This window comes from Capsicum annuum, chromosome 11 (genome assembly GCF_002878395.1).
Source record: "Capsicum annuum cultivar UCD-10X-F1 chromosome 11, UCD10Xv1.1, whole genome shotgun sequence".
In the NCBI taxonomy this organism is placed as follows: domain Eukaryota; kingdom Viridiplantae; phylum Streptophyta; class Magnoliopsida; order Solanales; family Solanaceae; genus Capsicum; species Capsicum annuum.
Genome location: NC_061121.1, coordinates 234,892,016 through 234,909,849, shown reverse-complemented (window position 1 = coordinate 234,909,849; position 17,834 = coordinate 234,892,016). Strand labels below are relative to the sequence as shown.

General features: G+C 37.2%; 2 protein-coding genes across 11 annotated transcripts; one reads left to right on the top strand and one right to left on the bottom strand.

The window, feature by feature from the left end:
• The first annotated feature begins 1,653 nt into the window (after positions 1–1,653).
• LOC107871004 (protein SAWADEE HOMEODOMAIN HOMOLOG 1) lies at positions 1,654–9,667 on the top strand. 10 transcript variants are annotated; one of them, XR_007047606.1, is made up of 11 exons: positions 2,950–3,229; positions 3,400–3,497; positions 5,417–5,502; positions 5,608–5,653; positions 5,743–5,878; positions 7,362–7,425; positions 8,273–8,324; positions 8,417–8,560; positions 8,912–9,031; positions 9,109–9,287; positions 9,380–9,667. XR_007047606.1 is itself a non-coding variant. In XM_047400051.1 (10 exons), exons 2-10 carry the CDS (start codon positions 3,438–3,440, stop codon positions 9,163–9,165), a joined length of 765 nt encoding a protein of 254 aa, XP_047256007.1. In that variant the 5' UTR covers positions 1,654–2,476; positions 3,400–3,437; the 3' UTR covers positions 9,166–9,667. The 10 variants fall into 10 exon arrangements, 7 of the variants coding, with proteins under 7 accessions (XP_047256007.1, XP_016573236.1, XP_047256008.1 ...); XR_001674572.2 differs by having other exon boundaries at positions 2,992–3,328; positions 3,431–3,497; positions 7,326–7,425; XR_007047607.1 differs by lacking the exon at positions 2,950–3,229 and adding an exon at positions 3,251–3,328 and having other exon boundaries at positions 9,116–9,287.
• A 2,109-nt stretch (positions 9,668–11,776) lies between these two features.
• On the bottom strand, positions 11,777–17,655 carry LOC107871003 (casein kinase 1-like protein HD16). The gene is made up of 16 exons (XM_016717745.2): positions 17,069–17,655; positions 15,505–15,636; positions 15,329–15,402; positions 15,150–15,219; positions 14,994–15,049; positions 14,816–14,887; positions 14,361–14,455; positions 14,162–14,228; positions 13,930–14,059; positions 13,629–13,847; positions 13,402–13,544; positions 13,162–13,336; positions 12,899–12,989; positions 12,649–12,806; positions 12,329–12,517; positions 11,777–12,222 (listed from the first exon to the last, which is right to left on the bottom strand). The coding sequence occupies exons 1-16, from the start codon at positions 17,375–17,377 to the stop codon at positions 12,163–12,165; spliced, it is 2,040 nt and encodes a 679-aa protein (XP_016573231.1). The 5' UTR covers positions 17,378–17,655; the 3' UTR covers positions 11,777–12,162.
• Between the last annotated feature and the right edge of the window lie 179 nt (positions 17,656–17,834).

The window sequence follows — 17,834 nt, the reverse complement described above, 5'->3', positions numbered from 1 at the left end:
CCCCCCCCCCCCCCCCCCATAAAAATTGCTGTCATATGATCAGGAGATTACGGGTTTAAACCTTGAAAACAGCCTCTTGCAAAAATGCAAGGTAAGACTGCGTACATTACATCCTTGTGGTGGGACCCTTCCTCGATCGGACCCTGCACATAACGGGAGCTTTAGTGCACCGAGCTGCCCTTTTTTTTTTTCCCACAAAAATTGCAATCAATAGTAGATATGAATTTATAACTTTAATGATACAATTAACTCAATACTAAGAACCTTAAATCTTGAACCCTAAAAGTTAAATAACAACAACAATATGTATATAGAGTAGATGTTGAACCTAGGGCTGTGCAAAAACCGAACCGCAGATAAATCGAACCAATAAAAATATTATTGGGTTATTGATATTGGGTTATCGGGTTAACGGTTTTTTATTGGTTTTATAAAAAATTTTATTGGGTAAACGGTTCGGTATCGGTTTTAGCTTATTGGGTAATCGGTACACTAAGTTGTTGTTTTATTCCTATATATATATATATATATATGTATATATATATAGAGAGAGAGAGAGATGTGTATGTATATAGATTATATGCACTACTAATTCATAATTCAGTGATTCACAAAGTATTAACCTATTCGGGGCAACAAAGGTACAAAATAAAGTTCGGCTATTATCGTAATAAAAAGCTTGAAGCATTTATAGCTTCCAACAATTAGGATTCAATTTTTTTCCTAACATTCAGTTCAAGTTTGAAGATTCTTGTAAACTAAAATACATTGCGTAGGTTTTGACGGTAATTAAGATTTCATTTTTTATGTTAGTTGTTATTATTTCTATTTTATAAGTATTTTCTTATTGGTTAAACCGAAAACCGAACCGTCAAGGACCACAAATCGATAAACCGAAACCGATAAGAAAATATCTTATTGGTTGGTTATTGATTTTACATATTTAAAAAACGAAAATCGATAAACCGAACCAATAACACGTAAAATCGAACCGAACCGACCGATACACATCCCTATACTTGAACCCCCTTCGACTAGTCCGCATATTTATTTCTGAATCTCCTCAATGAAAATTCTGATTCCGCCACTATTCCGATTGATGAAAAGATCATGTCCTTTGTTTTATGATCATATATGTTAGTATATTCTTTACATTCAAAGATGGATGTAAAGGGAAATATGGATCGTCCATAAGTTATCCTTAAAGGTTCACATATATATATATATATACCATTTTGACTTTGTTTCATGGATTCTCATCAACTAGAGATTCCTATTGCTTAGTGGATACACACTATTGATACATGATAGTAACATCCTCTTGGGTGTTTCTAGACTCATTGGTATGCATGATCCCGAAATCGCTAGTAATAGCTGGTCAGTAGTCAAAGGTAATAGATTTATTCTTGTATACTTTGTATATATATTGTATATACCTCTTGTCTTATTGTGAGAGTTGGACATGCTTAAAGTCGTCTCTCTCTCTCTCTCTATATATATAGACTCATTAGCATGCATGATTCCAAAATCGCTACTAATCGCTGGTCAGTAATCAAAGGTAAATATCGTATACTTTGTATATATATTGTATATACCGCTTGTCTTATTATGAGAGTTGGACATGCTTAAAAGTCTACATATGTGGCCCAAACTTTTGTCCATCTCTAATTTCCTAAACTTTATCCAAGTTGGGAGGGGGGACATTATTTCCTGAAGAAAAAAATAAAAATAAACCATGTCTTTAGAAGGAATAAAATGATCAGGGGCGGGGCCACCTTGTACTAAGAATAGTCAGGTGAATAACCACCATCGAAAAATTATATTGCGTTTATAGATAAAATGTCATTCTATTTGGTTAAGTATACAGGTTTGAACAACCTTAACACATCTGAAGATGTAGCTTAGCAGTGGTACGTGTTCAGTGAAGGCTAAAGGCGACTCGCGCATCGGTTTGATCTCAGCGGCTGTAATCTGATTTTATCGTTTTAATATTTTCAAAGGAACTTCTATTTTGATGAACACCCATTTTGTTGAACATTCTTCATCTCACCTTTCGAATAAAGATACCGTTTGCATACATTCGACTCTCTCATATCCCACTTTGAAGAAATATACGAGTATATTGTTATTGTAATATATTTGTTCGCTATTATTTTGATGACGGGCTACCCAATGCAAACTTACCACCAAAAACCCGACCCGTTTAACTAACCCAAAACTAAAAACCCAACCCCATACTTCTTACTACTTTCTTTGAGCCTTTATTTCGAAATGGTTGATCCAATATTTTTAAAAACGGCCGTTCTACCTTCACGTATCTCTCTACCTTATCGAGATCTCACTTTGTATGACTATACTAAAAAAAAGTAGCTCGATGCACTGAGCTCTCATTATGCATACGGCCCAAGAACGAGTCTAGTATAATAACAACTTTATCCGTTACTCCAAGTCTTCCCTTCTTATACGACTATACTAGGTATGTTATTATTTTTATTCGTTTGATCCTATATTTATATTGTCGAAAACAGTCTTCACCTTATATTTATCTGTTACTCCAAGTCTTCCCTTCTTATATGACTATACTGGATGTGTTATTATTTTGTTCGTTTGATCCAATATTTTTAAAAAGGGTCTCTCTACCTCAAGGTATACCTCTACCCTATCAAGATCTCACTTTTTATATGACTATCACCAAAAATAAAAAAAAAATAGCTCGATACACTAAAATTTCATTTTACGAATTCGAAAAAAAATCCAACCACAAGAATTTATTATATCATAGCTTCACCTTATATTTATGTAAAGTGTTGTTTTCAAGACTTAAAATTCATAACCTGCTGATCATATAACAACAACTTTATCCATTACTTTAAGTCTTCACTTCTTATACGACTATACTTCCCCTTCTTATACGACTATTCTAGGTATGTTATTATTTTTATTCGTTTGATCCTATATTTTTTAAAACAGTCTTTTATACTTTATCTTTCTCGGACCTTATTTTATGTTTAAGTTGCTTGAACTTTTCAAAAATATCTTCAAATACATGTCGGATCCTTTGAAAATAGTGTATTTTTAAAAGATCTAACACGAGTGTGACGATATTTTGGAGAATCCGAGCAACTTAGCTTTGTGTGATTATACTTATTATTTTTGTTCATTTGATCCTATATTTTCGAAAACAACCAATCTATCTCGTATGAGACCTTATTTTATAACACTGTATTAGGTATGTTATTATTTTTGGTGATTTCAGTATTTTGGAAAACAATCTCTCTATCTCGTAAACTTTACCCTTCTCGAACTCCACTTTGCTAGATTATACTGGGTATGTTATTGTTATTTTTCGTTTGATTCTATATTTGTCTGTTTAATTATCATTTTTGTATCATTTTTCAGCTAAAAAATTGTGGGTTTTGTTGGAATTTAGTGTGAAAATGGACCTTCGTCCCAGAAAGAAACAAATACAGTTTATATCTGGCTTCACACAAGCTGAGGTAATTTTCAGTTTTTTAAAATTTGGATAAAGAAATAATTTTTTCAAGTTTTTACTTTGAAGGGTTGTTGAAAAATTGCATGAAGATTAAAATTCAATTGTGTAGATATTCATATATTGTATTGATTAAGCCAGGGGTCTGTCTTGAGCTGGGGTCTATCGGAAACAGCCTCTCTGCTTCTTCGGAGGTAGCGGTATGGACTGCGTGCATTTTACCTTCCCCAGACCTCAGACCTCACTTTGTGGGAATACACTAGGTCTGTTGTTGTATTGATGAAACGCGTGGTGGAGTTAACGATAGACTGGAAGTTTGGAGACCGGCCTTAGAGTGTAGGGGTTTTAGGTTAAGTGGGACTAGAATAGAGTACTTGGAGTGTAAGTTTAGTGATGTAATGCACAGTGGCGGAGCCAAGATTTTCAATAAGGGGTTCAGAATATGAAGAAGTAAAAACCCAAACTTGTGTTAGGGGTTTCAACATCAATTATATATAGGTAAAAATAATTTTAACCAAGTATAAATAGGGGGTTTGGTTGAACCCCATAGTGGCTCCGCACTTGGTAATGCATGAGGCGGAGGTGGAAGTGAAGATCGATGCAGGAGTCATACCCAAGAGAGGAAGTTTCAAGTGTCTTGGGTTCCATAATCTAAGGAGATGGAGAGACTGAAGAGTGAAGATGGTGTCACACATCATATTGGAGCGGGGTGGGTGAAAAGGAGGCTCACGTCTGGGGTTTTGTGTGATAAGAATGTGTTGCCAAGGTTTAAAGGGAAGTCTATAGAGTTGTGGTTAGACCAACGTTGTAAGGAGCAGAGTGCTGGTTAGTCAAGAATGCGTACATGCATTAGATGAAGATGGCATAGATGAGGATGCTTAGATTGGATATATGAGCATACTTAGATAGATATGATTAGGAATGAAGTTATACGGGACAATGTGGGAGTGGCTTCTTGGTAGACAGGATGATGGAAGCAAGACTTAGATGGTTCGAGCCTTATGAAGAGGAGGTGCACGGATGCGCCAGTAAGGAGGTGTGAGAAATTGACTATAGCAAGAGTTAAGAGAGGTAGAGGTCAGTCAAAAAAGGAGTAGGGGGAGGTGATTAAATGTGACATGTCACAACTTCAGCCTACGGAGGACATGACCCTAGATAGGAAAAGGGTGTCGAGGATTAGGGTAGCATGTTAGTAGGTATCCTATTATTGTCTCACTTTTGTGGGAAGAGGTAGGTGACCAGCCTCTTCCGCTCCTCTTCGCCTTATTAGTAGTATTACTATTATTTAGTAGTCCCGTAGTCTCTTAATTTCCAATGTATATTGCAATCTGTTGCCTTATTTGCTTTTTATCTTGCTATGTTGCTGCCATATTTTTCTTGCAATCCTGCTTCAAACATATTTCTTATGAGCCATGGGTCTATCGGAAAGAACCTCTTTACTCCACAAAGGTAGGGGTAAGGTCTGCATACATCCTACTCTATCCCGACCCCACTTGTGGGACTACACTTGATATGTTGTAGATATTCATATACATCCTACTCTATCCCGACTCCACTTGTGGGACTACACTTGGTATGTTGTAGATATTCATATACTGCACAAGATTTCATTCTTTTTCACTCATCAAAATGACGGAGAAAGGTAGAAAAGAGTTTCTTGAACTAAACTGGGATCATTCTCAGATTCAGAAACTCTGGCTGTTACATAGATAGTTATTTCGTTTGTATCTTATTCTGTTTATCTGTGAGACTAGATATAGTTTTCTCTTTGAGGAAAGATCGTTTTGAGTTTTTTCACATTCCAAATTTGCTACATTTGTGTTTAAGTCGCATGACATAATGAAGTCAATCCCAAACAAATGTATTAGAACTGTCAACTCTAGCTTCAGTTATTTTTTCATCGCTTTCACAACTTCATTCAAGCAGGTCGAGAAAATGGAGAACTTACTAAATGAATCAAGAGAACAAGTTTGTGACGCAGAAATCTGCAAGAAATTGGCAAAGATGTTCACGTGAGTTTGTTCTTTTGGGCAAAGTGACAGTTCTTTTTTTTTTTAATATAAACCAAACTGATCTGCACATGCATGTTCTTTACTTCATTTTTCTTGTGTTTTTAGGCGCTCTAAAGGACGTGCTGGGAAACCAATTGTTAAGTGGACTGAGGTTCATGCTTTGACAACCTTTTCCTAGGACCTGATCTTATAGCTTGAAGTTTCACATGAAACGAACGTCTAACTATTGTACTTAACTAGGTCCAAGCTTGGTTCCAGAATAGGTTGGCATGCGATCTGTCAAAGGACAATTCAGCTGAGGCCAACCAAAAACTGCCTGATATTACGGAAGGATGCAGTCTAAATAAAGCAAATGAAAGCTCTCATATTCCGAAAGGTCTTTTTCAACGTATCTTCTCTAAGCTCTTGACATCTGAATGGTTATATGAGACTAACGTGGCTGATTACAGCTAAGTTGCTCGGACTCTTCAAAAATGTGGCCGCATCCATGTTGGATCCTTCAAAAATGCACTACTTTTGAAGGATCCGACACGTACGCAATGACATTTTTGAAGAGTCCGAGCAACATAGGATTACAGCTTTATTTTGTTACTTCCTTAACAGTGAAAGTTAATAGTACTAATGTTTAAATTCGACACGATAGGCTGCTGAACTGACTACAAAAACTGCTTTCTCAGGAGAAATTTATTTTTGATCGAGAAAATGTATTTCATTCATACACATGGCCAAACTGGCTGTATACAAGTGGTATACCATAAAGTAAAAAGTCTACCAAAGGACATGATTATCTACAAACTCCGCCCAGTCATTCATATCACAAGGAACTCTGCCCATCATCTATACCCAAAATCAACTCTTCTTCTGTGTCCGACCTTGAATGAGATATTTTCAAAGAATAATCTCATCCCTTCAAGATATTCCTCTACACACCACAGCAGTATGACACAGTGATATCTCCAGCTCTCCACCCCCTTCCGAAATCCCATATTTATCAACAATCGACTCCACAAAGCTTGTACATCCACGACCACCCCAAGGTAATATGGGTGGTTGAGATATTCGAACATGTTCATTTCTTATCGGTAATATGGGTTGAGTTAGGCCCAATGTCCATTTCTTATCAGTTGTATTGGTGGAAGGTCGGTTATGTTTTATTGTAAATTGAGAAAACGTCTGTCACATCAACGCATTTGGTTGACATCATTCCGTTATCCTGGACTATGTGTTGAATTAAACTATTCATTACTACATAATATTGTGCAAACTGCATTCAGCAATGTAATGTCCCCCAAGAGTGTTTAGTGGTGGACTACAGGACTACAAGTCCACTGATTTGCCTTTCATTTAATTCTCAATGATACATCATCTTCAAGGCATTTATCTCCAAGTTCATATCTTCTCTAAATTTGAAAATAATATCTAAAATGCAAAGGACGACTCCTTTTCCACTAAGTGATTGCTTAGGTACCTTAGCATACGATCTGGGCTGTTTCCCTCTCGACTTTGGATCTTAGCACCCAAAATGTCTGTCTGTACAAACGGTCTAGGCCTGTACATCGTACTGTTGTTGGTCCAACTGAAAGTTTAACATCCACATAAAGTTACATTCAACTGACATAGAATGAGATGCAGAGATTAGAGAAATTACGTTGAGGTTATCTGGTACTCAATGTGTAAAGTAAGTAGTTGTTGAGATACAGAATCGCCTAGCCATTTCTTTTTCCTAATTCTTGTTTCTACATTAGATAGTTGCAACCATCTTCGAGCTGCATAGTTGCTTCTCCTTCCTCTAAAGTTATGAGTTGCATTTCTTTTTGTATCAGAAATGTACAAATATAGCGCCGACAAACATTTTGCAGGCCAAAAAGATCCAGTGCTGTCAGACTTGGAATTTGAAGCTAGGTCTTCAAAAGATGGGGCATGGTAAGACTACATTAGCAAGCAAGAAGGTCTTGGTCGTTCAGTCAATTTTTTTTTTTTTTAATAGACTGAAATTATTTACTGGCTACACTACAAATTTCAGCATTTTCTTCTGGTTGCATTAATCAGTTTTATCAGCATTTTGCGTTAGACCGTTGTCATCTGTATTGATGTTAACTTTGAGATGCATATTCTTGTGATAACTCTTGGTTGCCTATTTAACTACATGGTTATGTGTATACATGCACCTTCTCTCCTAGGTGTTTCCTGGATGTTTGAAAATGGTGAGTGGTCCTTAGAGCAATGACTATCTGCTTCTTCAAGGTGTGATAACTCTTGGTTATCAGTTTTATCAGCATTTTGCGTTCGACACGTGGTCAGCTGTATTGGTGTTAACTTTGAGATGCGTGTTCTTGTGATAACTCTTGGTTGCATATTTGATTACATGGTTATGCGTATACATGCACCTTCTCTCCTAGGTGTTTCCTGGATGTTTGGAAATGGTGAGAGGTCCTTAGAGGCTAGAGCAATGACTATCTTCTTCTTCAATCATCTTTGCTTTGTTTAAAGAAAAAAAATTACAGCTTGTTTGTTAAGTAGAGTTGTTTTCCCCCCCAAAGTTGTATGAACTTCTATTACATATTAAAGCCGTGCGGGCCTGGGCCCAAAGCGGACAATATCACTAGTTGGTTGGGGCGTTACAGGAGTCTCTCGGGCCTTCGTGGTTCGGGATGCCCGTCGTGGTCAAGGCCCCGGCTCGGGTCGTGACATTCCTCGTGGGGTTATGAAGTCAAAAGATTAGTACTTTTTGGCGACATGATTAATAGAGTGTTTCTTCTGGATTTTCCAGGTATGACATTGATACATTTTTCTCTCACCGGTTTCTCAACACTGAACAACCTGTAAGCAGTTCAATATGGCCAATGACATTCGTTATGTAAGCGTAGCTAATACAATTGCACTTCTTCTAAGAATGTAATGTAATGTATTGCAGGAGGCTCTTGTGAGATTTGTGGGCTTTGAACCAGGGGAGGATGAATGGGTAAATGTAAGGAAGGCAATCCGTGAGCGTTCTGTTGCTCTCGAGGATTCAGAATGTAACAAAGTTAGAGTTGGGGATCTTATTTTGTGCTTCCAGGTACTTCTTTTTCCAAAATTCTTTTCGCGGTGTTGCCCAAAAAGGGCGTTGATAGAGAGGTAGTACAAATAAGATCGTAAAACAAGTACAAATGTACTTCCTCTCGTCATTTCCTCAGGCCCGGGCATACATTAGTTTTGTCTTATCTCGTACAACAACAACAACATACCCAGTGTATTCGACATAGTGGGGTCTGGGGAGGGTAGAGTGTACACAGACCATACCACTACCTTACGTGAAGTAGGGAGGCTGTTTCCGATAGACCCCCGACTTAGGACCAATAGCAGTATAACTTGTCTTATCTCGTAACTTTCTTATTTTTTTGGTTCTGTTCTTTTTTAACTTAACTAGGAGGGAAAGAACCAGGCAAAGTATCTTGAAGCTCATGTTATAGAAATCCAGAAGAGATTTCATGACATAAGGGGCTGCCGATGTCTCTTTGGGATTCGATACACTTGTGATGACACCAAGGTAGGTGTTGGTTACACAAATGAGTTATGATTTTGGAGATGGACTAGATTTACCAGATTTCTCTTCTTCTTGCTTAGGAAACAGTTCGTTTGAGGCGATTGTGTGTTCGACCAAGCATATTAGGGCGTCCTTGATGCAGTTCGGTATATGCTGCTCAATTGCTCAATCATAGAACTGTTTCAGATGTAGAAGAAAGAAGTCAGATGATCGCATACCTTACTCGATTTGAGATAGCCGACCCAAACTTGTTTGGGAGGTATAGTTGTTGTCGTACTCCTATTCGATAGATGCAAAGAAATTTGTGAATTGCTGCACTATGTCTAAAGCTATTGATGTCATTATCGACAGCTATAGTTGGTGGAAACAGTGAATTATTGAGGCACCTGGGCGTAACTCAACCCCAAAAGCCAGCTCATGAGGGGAGGATTGCCAAGTCCATATAAGCAAATCGTCAGTCCATTCCCCAACCGATACCGATGTGGAACTTTCACCCACTTCTACAAAAACAATTGTTATGTCAACTTCCTTTAGACTCTATGGGTTAATACAAAGTAGCAAAAATGACCATTCAGATATGCTTTGATGTTGTTTATTTGTATTGTATTTTTTCCTTGGTTGCAGTGGCTATTACCTTTAGACCCTAGAGTCGTTTGGTATGAGGTATAATAATCTCGGGATAAAATGCATGTGTTTGGTTGGAGGTATTACTGTATTAGTTAGCCTTGAAATTATTTATCCCACTATTTACACCATAGTGATGAGATAAATTATCCCATATACATGTTGGGATAACTCTTTCCCAACCAAACAACCCCATAGTGATGGGATAAGTTATCTTATATACATTTTGGGATAACTTATGTCGAAATAGCTAATCCGGAATAACTTGTTCCTAACCATATGACCCTAGGGTTCATACAAAGTTGCAAAAATGATCATTCAGAAATACCTTGATGTTATTTATTTGTATTGTATATATTATCTTTTAAGTTGTATAAAAAATAAGAAAACAATTGACACAAACATGTCTGGATGTCACCACTCCAAAAATTTCAAAACTGAAGAAATAACGTTTTCTTTTTCTAATAATCCAAATGTAGTCATCTATAGTTAAGCAGACACTTAGTTGTTGGTCAGTTCAAAGTTTTAATATGGGTATAATGCAGCACATCGACTTGTCCAAGGCCGGAAAGCAAATAGACACCAAGGTTGGCTCCTGCAAGTACCATGTAGCACCAGGGTGAGGCACACTTGTTCTCCATTGTGCATATGTTCGTCAACAATGAAAGCTGCTGAACTTTAGACTCGGGTGGAGAAAGAGGACTGATCCCTTATACATTGCTCGTTTTATTGGTGCAAGTGAACATCAACGATGAGAAAACTGCAGAACTTCAGACTCAGTTCACCACTGAAAGATCTCACATCACTGATACAAACTCACTTGTCAAGCCACCTGCAGAAAGAATGAAGACCTTGAGGTAATGCTACATCACATTGTTACAGCAATTTTGCACCACCTGGTCTTAAAACCAAATACGTGAGTACTACTATAGTAGATGAGGCAATACGTGCTACTACTATAGTAGACGAGGCAAGCCTATCCAAAAGTTATGCTAATACGTTTCAGATACATATCCCAGCTGAAGCAATTGTCCCGTGAGATAGTATCAGAATATAAGAATATGCCAACCTTTGTCCGCCTCTAATTTTCCCCTCAAATCTGGGGACAAAATAAAACACGTCTTTGCAGAATCACAAAATTATTCATGTGAATGGAGGAAACAAACGGACATAAAGTGACGGGTGAACACATGCACTGAGGACAATAGTTAAGGAACCCATAAAAGAGGACTCCAAGAAGAAACAGCACAATTGAGAGGACCCTCTGTGAGAGAATACAGTTGCTGCAACAGGCAGGGAGAGCCGGAGAAGCAGTTTCTTTAAGGTTAAGAATGGGCTTTAGCTAGAATTAATAGGATAACTGCTACGCTTAATCCAGTTTAGCCAGTTCTTAAGGTGCATAAACCACCAAAGAGAGGAAAGAGAACTGAATTAATGACTTCCGCGCAAACAAAGGTCATCTTCTTTCTTCTCTAAGCATTCTGGCGTATACTATTAGATGCCCATCCGGACAGGTTATCAAGGAATTTAACCTTGGTAAAGGTTAGCTATTCCAAATTAACTTCTAGATTGTGCACAGCATGATAAGAAACAATGAAATGACGAAAGTGATGAGTAGCTATAGAAACTTACATCCCCAAGGAACCACCTTAGGAGTAATCTGCTCATTCCTCGGCCAGCAACTCGAATTATCCTGAAAAGAGATTACATACTTGATAAAACTGTGTCAAAAGATATACATCATCTAGAGTATAAGAACAGAATAAGCAGACTAATAACTTCCACATGTAAAGTGGCTCAAATCTTATTACCTTGGGGTCAAAATCTGCTGTCATGTTGCAAGGATGGAACTTTGTACAGTATAAGTGATTTGTATACAGCAATTCATAATGAGATCTCAAATACTAATTCAGGAATCAAAATATTTGATGCCAGGAGTCAATTTTTAATATCAGGAGTAACAGCCCTTTACGGGGCTATTGTTTCTAAACAGCCATGATTAACTGGTTAGATGTATTCTGATAAAGAAAAAATAAACTCATTAGCATAAAACAATTGACTAGAATAAAAGCAGAGGACAGAAGTCCAAACCAGGAAACAGGGACAGAAGAAATAAAGAGAAGATTGACTGCCAACGTTTCAACTCTTTCGCAAAATCTTAATTTGCCTGGTTCAAAATAGTACAAAGATAGCCAGTTTGGCTTAATCCGTAAAAGGATCTATTTGACCTGTACAAACTTTGACAAACAGTAACCACCAGCACCCCACCACCCAAAATCTACACCCACTAACTGACAAAAACACCATCTTGGACGTCAGGAACAATCACGTACATTAATAGCCAGGGTACTTCGGCAAAATCATCTTCAGAGGAGAAAGAAGGGTCGGCATTGAGAAGGAGTAAATAGTCATCCATTCCTCTCAATACCAAAGATGGCAGGCACTTCTTCAAGCACTACAATAGAGAATCTCATCGCACCATTGGAAGTACTTCTAGCAACTTTTTTGTCTCAAGAAACGGTTCGCCCATAACAGACAGATGCAATGTAAAGATTCTTTGCCCATTTCTCCTGCAGACAGAAATATATGCAATTATGTTAGGAAATAGTAGGCACACATACACATAGATGTGGTTTACGAAGAAGAAAATTAGGCAATAACTGGTGCAACATCAACCTTGACATGAGTGCTCGGAAAAGCAGAGGTACGAAGTGTCTCTTGTGTTTCATCAGGAGGTTTCCTTCTTGGTATACTTAGAACTAAAGCAGCTTGATCCCCTGTAGCTGCAGTTGCTGTGATACGATAACCAGCATCCCATCTCCTATGGATCCCTTCACTAGGATACAGAAAATCCAATTCCACTGTCTGAAAATTCATAGAAGCACATGAATACACAATCCCAAATTAGACATAGAAGCACATGAATGCACAATCCCAAATTAGAAAACATCATGCACATGACCCCAAAAAATAATAAAGAAAGAAGAGGTTTAAACCTGATCAGAAAACCCAGACCCGCGAGACATAACAATTGCCCATCTACTTCCTGCAGTTGCCATGGCAGTGACATAGAAACCCTCCTTCCACTTTTTGTTTATCCACTTAAATGGAAAGGACTCGCTGACTTTGTAAGACTGCTGAAGATACTGGGTACCTGATATTCACCGCAAAATTAAATTAGGACCCTCTAATTCACAGAATCACATAAAAAATACCTATATAGCAAGTCAGCGATGTTCCTCTAACCCTGTGACATGATAACTAAGGAGCTCCCACTGATAGCTCCTGCCAGAGCACTAATATAATAATTCCTCTCCCATTGCTCCATAATCCATTCCTGTATACAAACAGAAGAACAGAAGATTAACCGAACTTTTATCAGTAAAAATTGAACCATATCTGAATCAAGCAAGAGTTCAACAAAAATAGCATATTAAATGTGAACATCTGCAACATAGGTTTATCTGATATGCTTCAAGATTGATCACATTCAATGATAGATAAGAGACCTTGTGAAGAAAACAAGGTGACAACTTGTAAACTTGATCACTAAATCCAGTTCCTGCATCCATGATTAGGGCCCACAAGTTTGAACAGGAGGCTACACTGCTGATAAATAGTCCATCCTCATTTCCTTTATCAATATGCTGAGCTAACCTCTCATCAGCAACATTATAATGATACCTGCAACCCGATGTTATAGTCTCTTTATTATTCGAAAGACTTAATTATGGCCAAAGAGTATATACCTTTGCTTCATGGGGCGACGACCATTGTAAACACTGATCCACTGTGTTGCAGGCATTCCCAGTCGCACCTTCTTCTTTGGTTGTCCATCATCGTCATCTTGCACTGTCAGTCTGCTTCTCTTCTGTCCGACTTGATATATAAGCTGCATAGGTCAAAAACGAAATTCAGCTTCTCACAGTGATTCAACTCAAGGAGTAGCCTGGAACTGATGAAACACGCAAAATACCTTTTGTGCACCATCAGTGTTAATTGGCCTAATACCTGGATTTGGACCTACTATCCCATCAAATAAGGAGATATATTTAGCATATTTAGGCTCTTCATCAAATTTCAAGTTCACAACATACTCCACAAAGTGTCTGAATGGAGCAGGGCAGAGTAAGCAAAGAGCTTCCGGAGAGGTTGCCATCTTTTTCTTACAGACAAAGAAACCTTTATTCTCACCCTAGATGAAAAATTTTCATTATTAGAAAAAAGAAGACCCTGCAGTAACATAATACTGCTATTAAGTAGAGAAAAGTTCAGACCTGATAACCCTGCCATGGCAACTTGGCTCGGAGAAGGAAAATGAGTGTGTAAGCCAGAGATTCTAGATCATCCCTCCTACTTCCAGTCCGTCCAAGGTGAGCATGCACACTAGCATACCTTACAGTTCCTCTGAAGCAATGGTTTTCTCACTATTTATTGAATGCTCATCTAAATGCAAATAGAGGAAGCAGCGCATAAAGAAAAGATAAGGTAAACTATTGATAATTGTACCTAAAGACATCAGGCCGCTGATCATACTCAACATGTCGTCCAGATGAAGTATCACACCATTTTGTCGCTGAAGTATTCAAACAGGTAATAGAAGAGACGTTGCATTAATAGAGCATGATGAAGATTTCAATTGTAAAGATTAGAAAAAGATCAATGCACATCGATACTCTTTCTAGATAAGTTCCAATCAATATTATACCTAATCCAAGATCAACTAGAAACAATTTTTTCTCGTCAGGAGTTCCAGGTGGTCCAAGAAGAAAGTTCTCAGGTTTTACATCCCCATGCACATACCTGTGGGAAAAAACAATAAGACTTACTTCAGAACCAACAAACACTGTTTCCTTAAATACTGAGATTGTTGCACCATTGCCGACACTCAACAAGATCTTGTCAAATATGGTAAAGTAGTTCAGCATTTTGTAGTAAGTGAAATCTTTCATTCTAATGATATGTAGTTGATAACATCCACTTGTTACGACAAGACAACTTGATAACTCCCCTCTATAACATCCAAATAACAATTTTCCTGTGTGCAGAGCCAAACTCCATTGATGTGGGCTGTATGACCATCACCAAGAACTTATAATCTCTAAAATAGAACAACTGTCCACATGAAGATAACAGTCATTTATATACGAAAGATAAACTTACCCTCTAGAGTGCAACTTCTCTAATATTGAGATAGCTTCAATGGCAATGCATGCTACCATTTCAGTAGACATCCTGAATTTGACAACATTAAAGATCCAACACTTTTTGAGTTCCAGGAACCAGTATATGATATCAAAAGATAAGCTCCAAAGTACAAATAATAGAAAATAAATGTTACATGTGGGAATTGTTGTTCCAGACATCCCATAAACTAGGACCAAGCATATCCATGACCTGCAATATTATAGGATATCAGTAATAGTAGTGGAGATTGGAAATCAAATGCAACTTGAAATAATAATCAAGTACTCAGCTATATAAAGAGATCACATACCATAATATAGTAATCGTCTAGCCGTCCCTTATAATGAACACGTGGTACACCATGACTACCACCAAGGACACTAGGAAAAACAAGGAATAGCATGAAGTGAGGTTAATGTCATTACAAGGTAATCAAAGTTCGGAATAAAGGACCTACAGATATAACGAAAAATTAAAATGAAGGCTTACTTGTAGACCTGCCACTCATAAGGTGGTCCATAGTTACAACCTTTGCTATTTATATGCTCAAATTTTAAGGCAACCTAGAATCAGAAATGACAGTAGGATCAATTTGCATATCAAAGAGACACCTCTCTGACATATTCGGCAGAAAAGGCAAATAAATGCAAAAAGTAAAGTTCCACCTCTACAGCTCCAGGGCCAGTTCGTTCGTGAGGCTTTGTTGTATATACACGACGACCTACAAACACTTGACCAAATCCTCCTTTACCAAGCTTCTTCTCAATCCTATAAGCTGGTGATCCACCAACCTGAACCTATTCCGCACACAAGGAAACTAGTAATTCAACAACTCAAGTTGGATCCTTCAATTACAAAAAAAAAAAAAAGTTCAAGACTAGCAGCAGCAAATTTCTCTATGCTGACAACAACATGAAAAGCAGTCACTTGGTCATTGACAAGAGAAACTTAACAAATGCCTAACATGTTAGAGATATGAAGGCAAGTTAAAAAAAATCAACAACTTGCGCATAGCAGTCACTCCTCCTTTCACCAGTTCACTTAAAATGACCTCAAAACAATAAAAGAAAAAACAACTTCTCACTCAAGAAAACAGGTGAAGTAAACAAAACAGTCACAAAAAAGAGGACAGCAGCTTTTGGTCTATGTAACTATATCTACTAAAAACACCTGAAAGACTGAGCTTTCCAACTTCAAGAAATTGCTGCTTGCGCACACCTCAACTAATTCCACGGGATACCTATAACCCCCTCCGGCAACGGGTACAAGGTAAATCTATCCACCAAGGCCAGGATAGATGGAACTTCAAGCTCTAAATTATGAACAAAATCCATCACCAATTAAAGATGATGAGAAAAACAACCTAGTTTCACGGTAACCCAAAACCTCCTACGTCTGTCATTGCACATTCCACTGCAAATACCAACCAGAAGAAAAGACAACTTTATTTGCCTTACAAAGTCAAACTAGTTAGTTAAAAAGGGTCTTCCTTTTTCTTTGCAATCTCAAGCCTTTGAGACTCTGGAAACAGTTAGTCTGATAAGCTTTTGCCCAGAAAAGAACTTACAAACTCAACTTTTCTCAAATTTTGACTATATAGATTACCTTGTGTACTAAAAACACCTAAAAGACTTGGCTTCCCGACTTCACGCTCTAACCATTTGGAAAAAGTCAAGCTATTTGGATAATGTCAATATTTTCAAACTCAACTTTTCTCAAATTGTGACTATATAGATTATCATGTGCACTAGAAACACCTAAAAAACCGAGCTTCCCAACTTCAAGCTCTAACTATTTGGAAAATGTCAAGATTTACTCAACTTTACTCAAATTGTGACTATATGGATTATTGTGTGCACTAAAAACACCTAAAAAACCGAGCTTTCCAACTTCAAGCTCTAACTATTTGGAAAATGTCAAGATTTCCATACTCAACTTTTCTTAAATTGTGACTATATAGATTATCTTGTGTACCAAAAACACCTAAAAGACTCACCTTTCAAACTTCAAGCTCTAACTATTTGGAACAAGTCAAGCTATTTGGAAAATGTCAAGATTTTCATACTCAACTTTTCTCAAAATCTGTTCTTTTTTCTTTTTTTTCAAAAACTCAAACAAACAACACATAGTATTCCTAATCAAATGAGCCTATATTGAGCAAAAATGAACACTAAGAATTCACATAACAAACTATAACTAGCTAGAATTGTTGAAATACTCATCATATACCCTTTGAGGCAATGGAGGAGTGTTGGTTTCATCCTCTGCACCTGCTGCTCCACCTTTATTCCCACTTCCTCCACAACTCTCATACTCATTATCCATCTTCTCTTCACCACTTCTCCGTCGCAACGTCGTTTCCTTCACAACAACAACATCATCATGCACGATGCCGTTTCTCTTCTTCCTAATCCCTGTACCTTTCCTCTGTTTCTTCGTCGGCGCGTGTAGCTCGTCGATTCCCGGTGACGGCGCGTGTGGTTGTATCGGAACAATCGGTTGACGGCGTTCACGCACAGCACTACGCAGTTCACGCATATCGATTATCCATCAACTTTCTAGAATCTTCTACACGCAATATGTATATATATATGAAGGAATTAGGAAGAATGATATTTCTTCCTAGTTGATTTTTTTTTGTTGTTGTTAAAATGTAAATTAATTATAATTATAAGGAAAAAACAGATTAATTATAACATATTTAAAATTATTATAAATTTAAAATTATTTTCTATAAAAGCATTACGTGGTGATGAGGTTCTTGCTGAAAATAATTTTTCTACCTCACAAAAGATATACATAATATATGCGTACATAAAATATATTATTATTATTATTACATAATAAATAACATATTTTAAAATAATAATAATATTTACTTACCTTAAAATTTTCCTTTTAAAGAAATAAAATATTAGTATTATACAATTTACATTTTTGTTTTATCAAAATTCTTCTTTATGCATCTCATTTTAAGTAGAGTATGCCTGAACTC

What these genes read in the sequence shown, in the direction of transcription:
- LOC107871004 (XM_016717748.2), top strand. Translation starts at nt 3,438, where the DNA reads ATGGACCTTCGTCCCAGAAAGAAACAAATACAGTTTATATCTGGCTTC. An exon ending in AAGCTCTCATATTCCGAAAG is followed by an intron (nt 5,879 to 7,325) that starts GTCTTTTTCAAC and finishes TTTTTGTATCAG; the next exon opens with AAATGTACAAATATAGCGCC. An exon ending in ATCTTATTTTGTGCTTCCAG is followed by an intron (nt 8,561 to 8,911) that starts GTACTTCTTTTT and finishes TAACTTAACTAG; the next exon opens with GAGGGAAAGAACCAGGCAAA.
- LOC107871003 (XM_016717745.2), bottom strand. Translation starts at nt 17,377, where the DNA reads ATGCGTGAACTGCGTAGTGCTGTGCGTGAACGCCGTCAACCGATTGTT. An exon ending in TCTAGTTGATCTTGGATTAG is followed by an intron (nt 14,229 to 14,360) that starts GTATAATATTGA and finishes TGAATACTTCAG; the next exon opens with CGACAAAATGGTGTGATACT. An exon ending in CAGCGGCCTGATGTCTTTAG is followed by an intron (nt 14,060 to 14,161) that starts GTACAATTATCA and finishes CCATTGCTTCAG; the next exon opens with AGGAACTGTAAGGTATGCTA.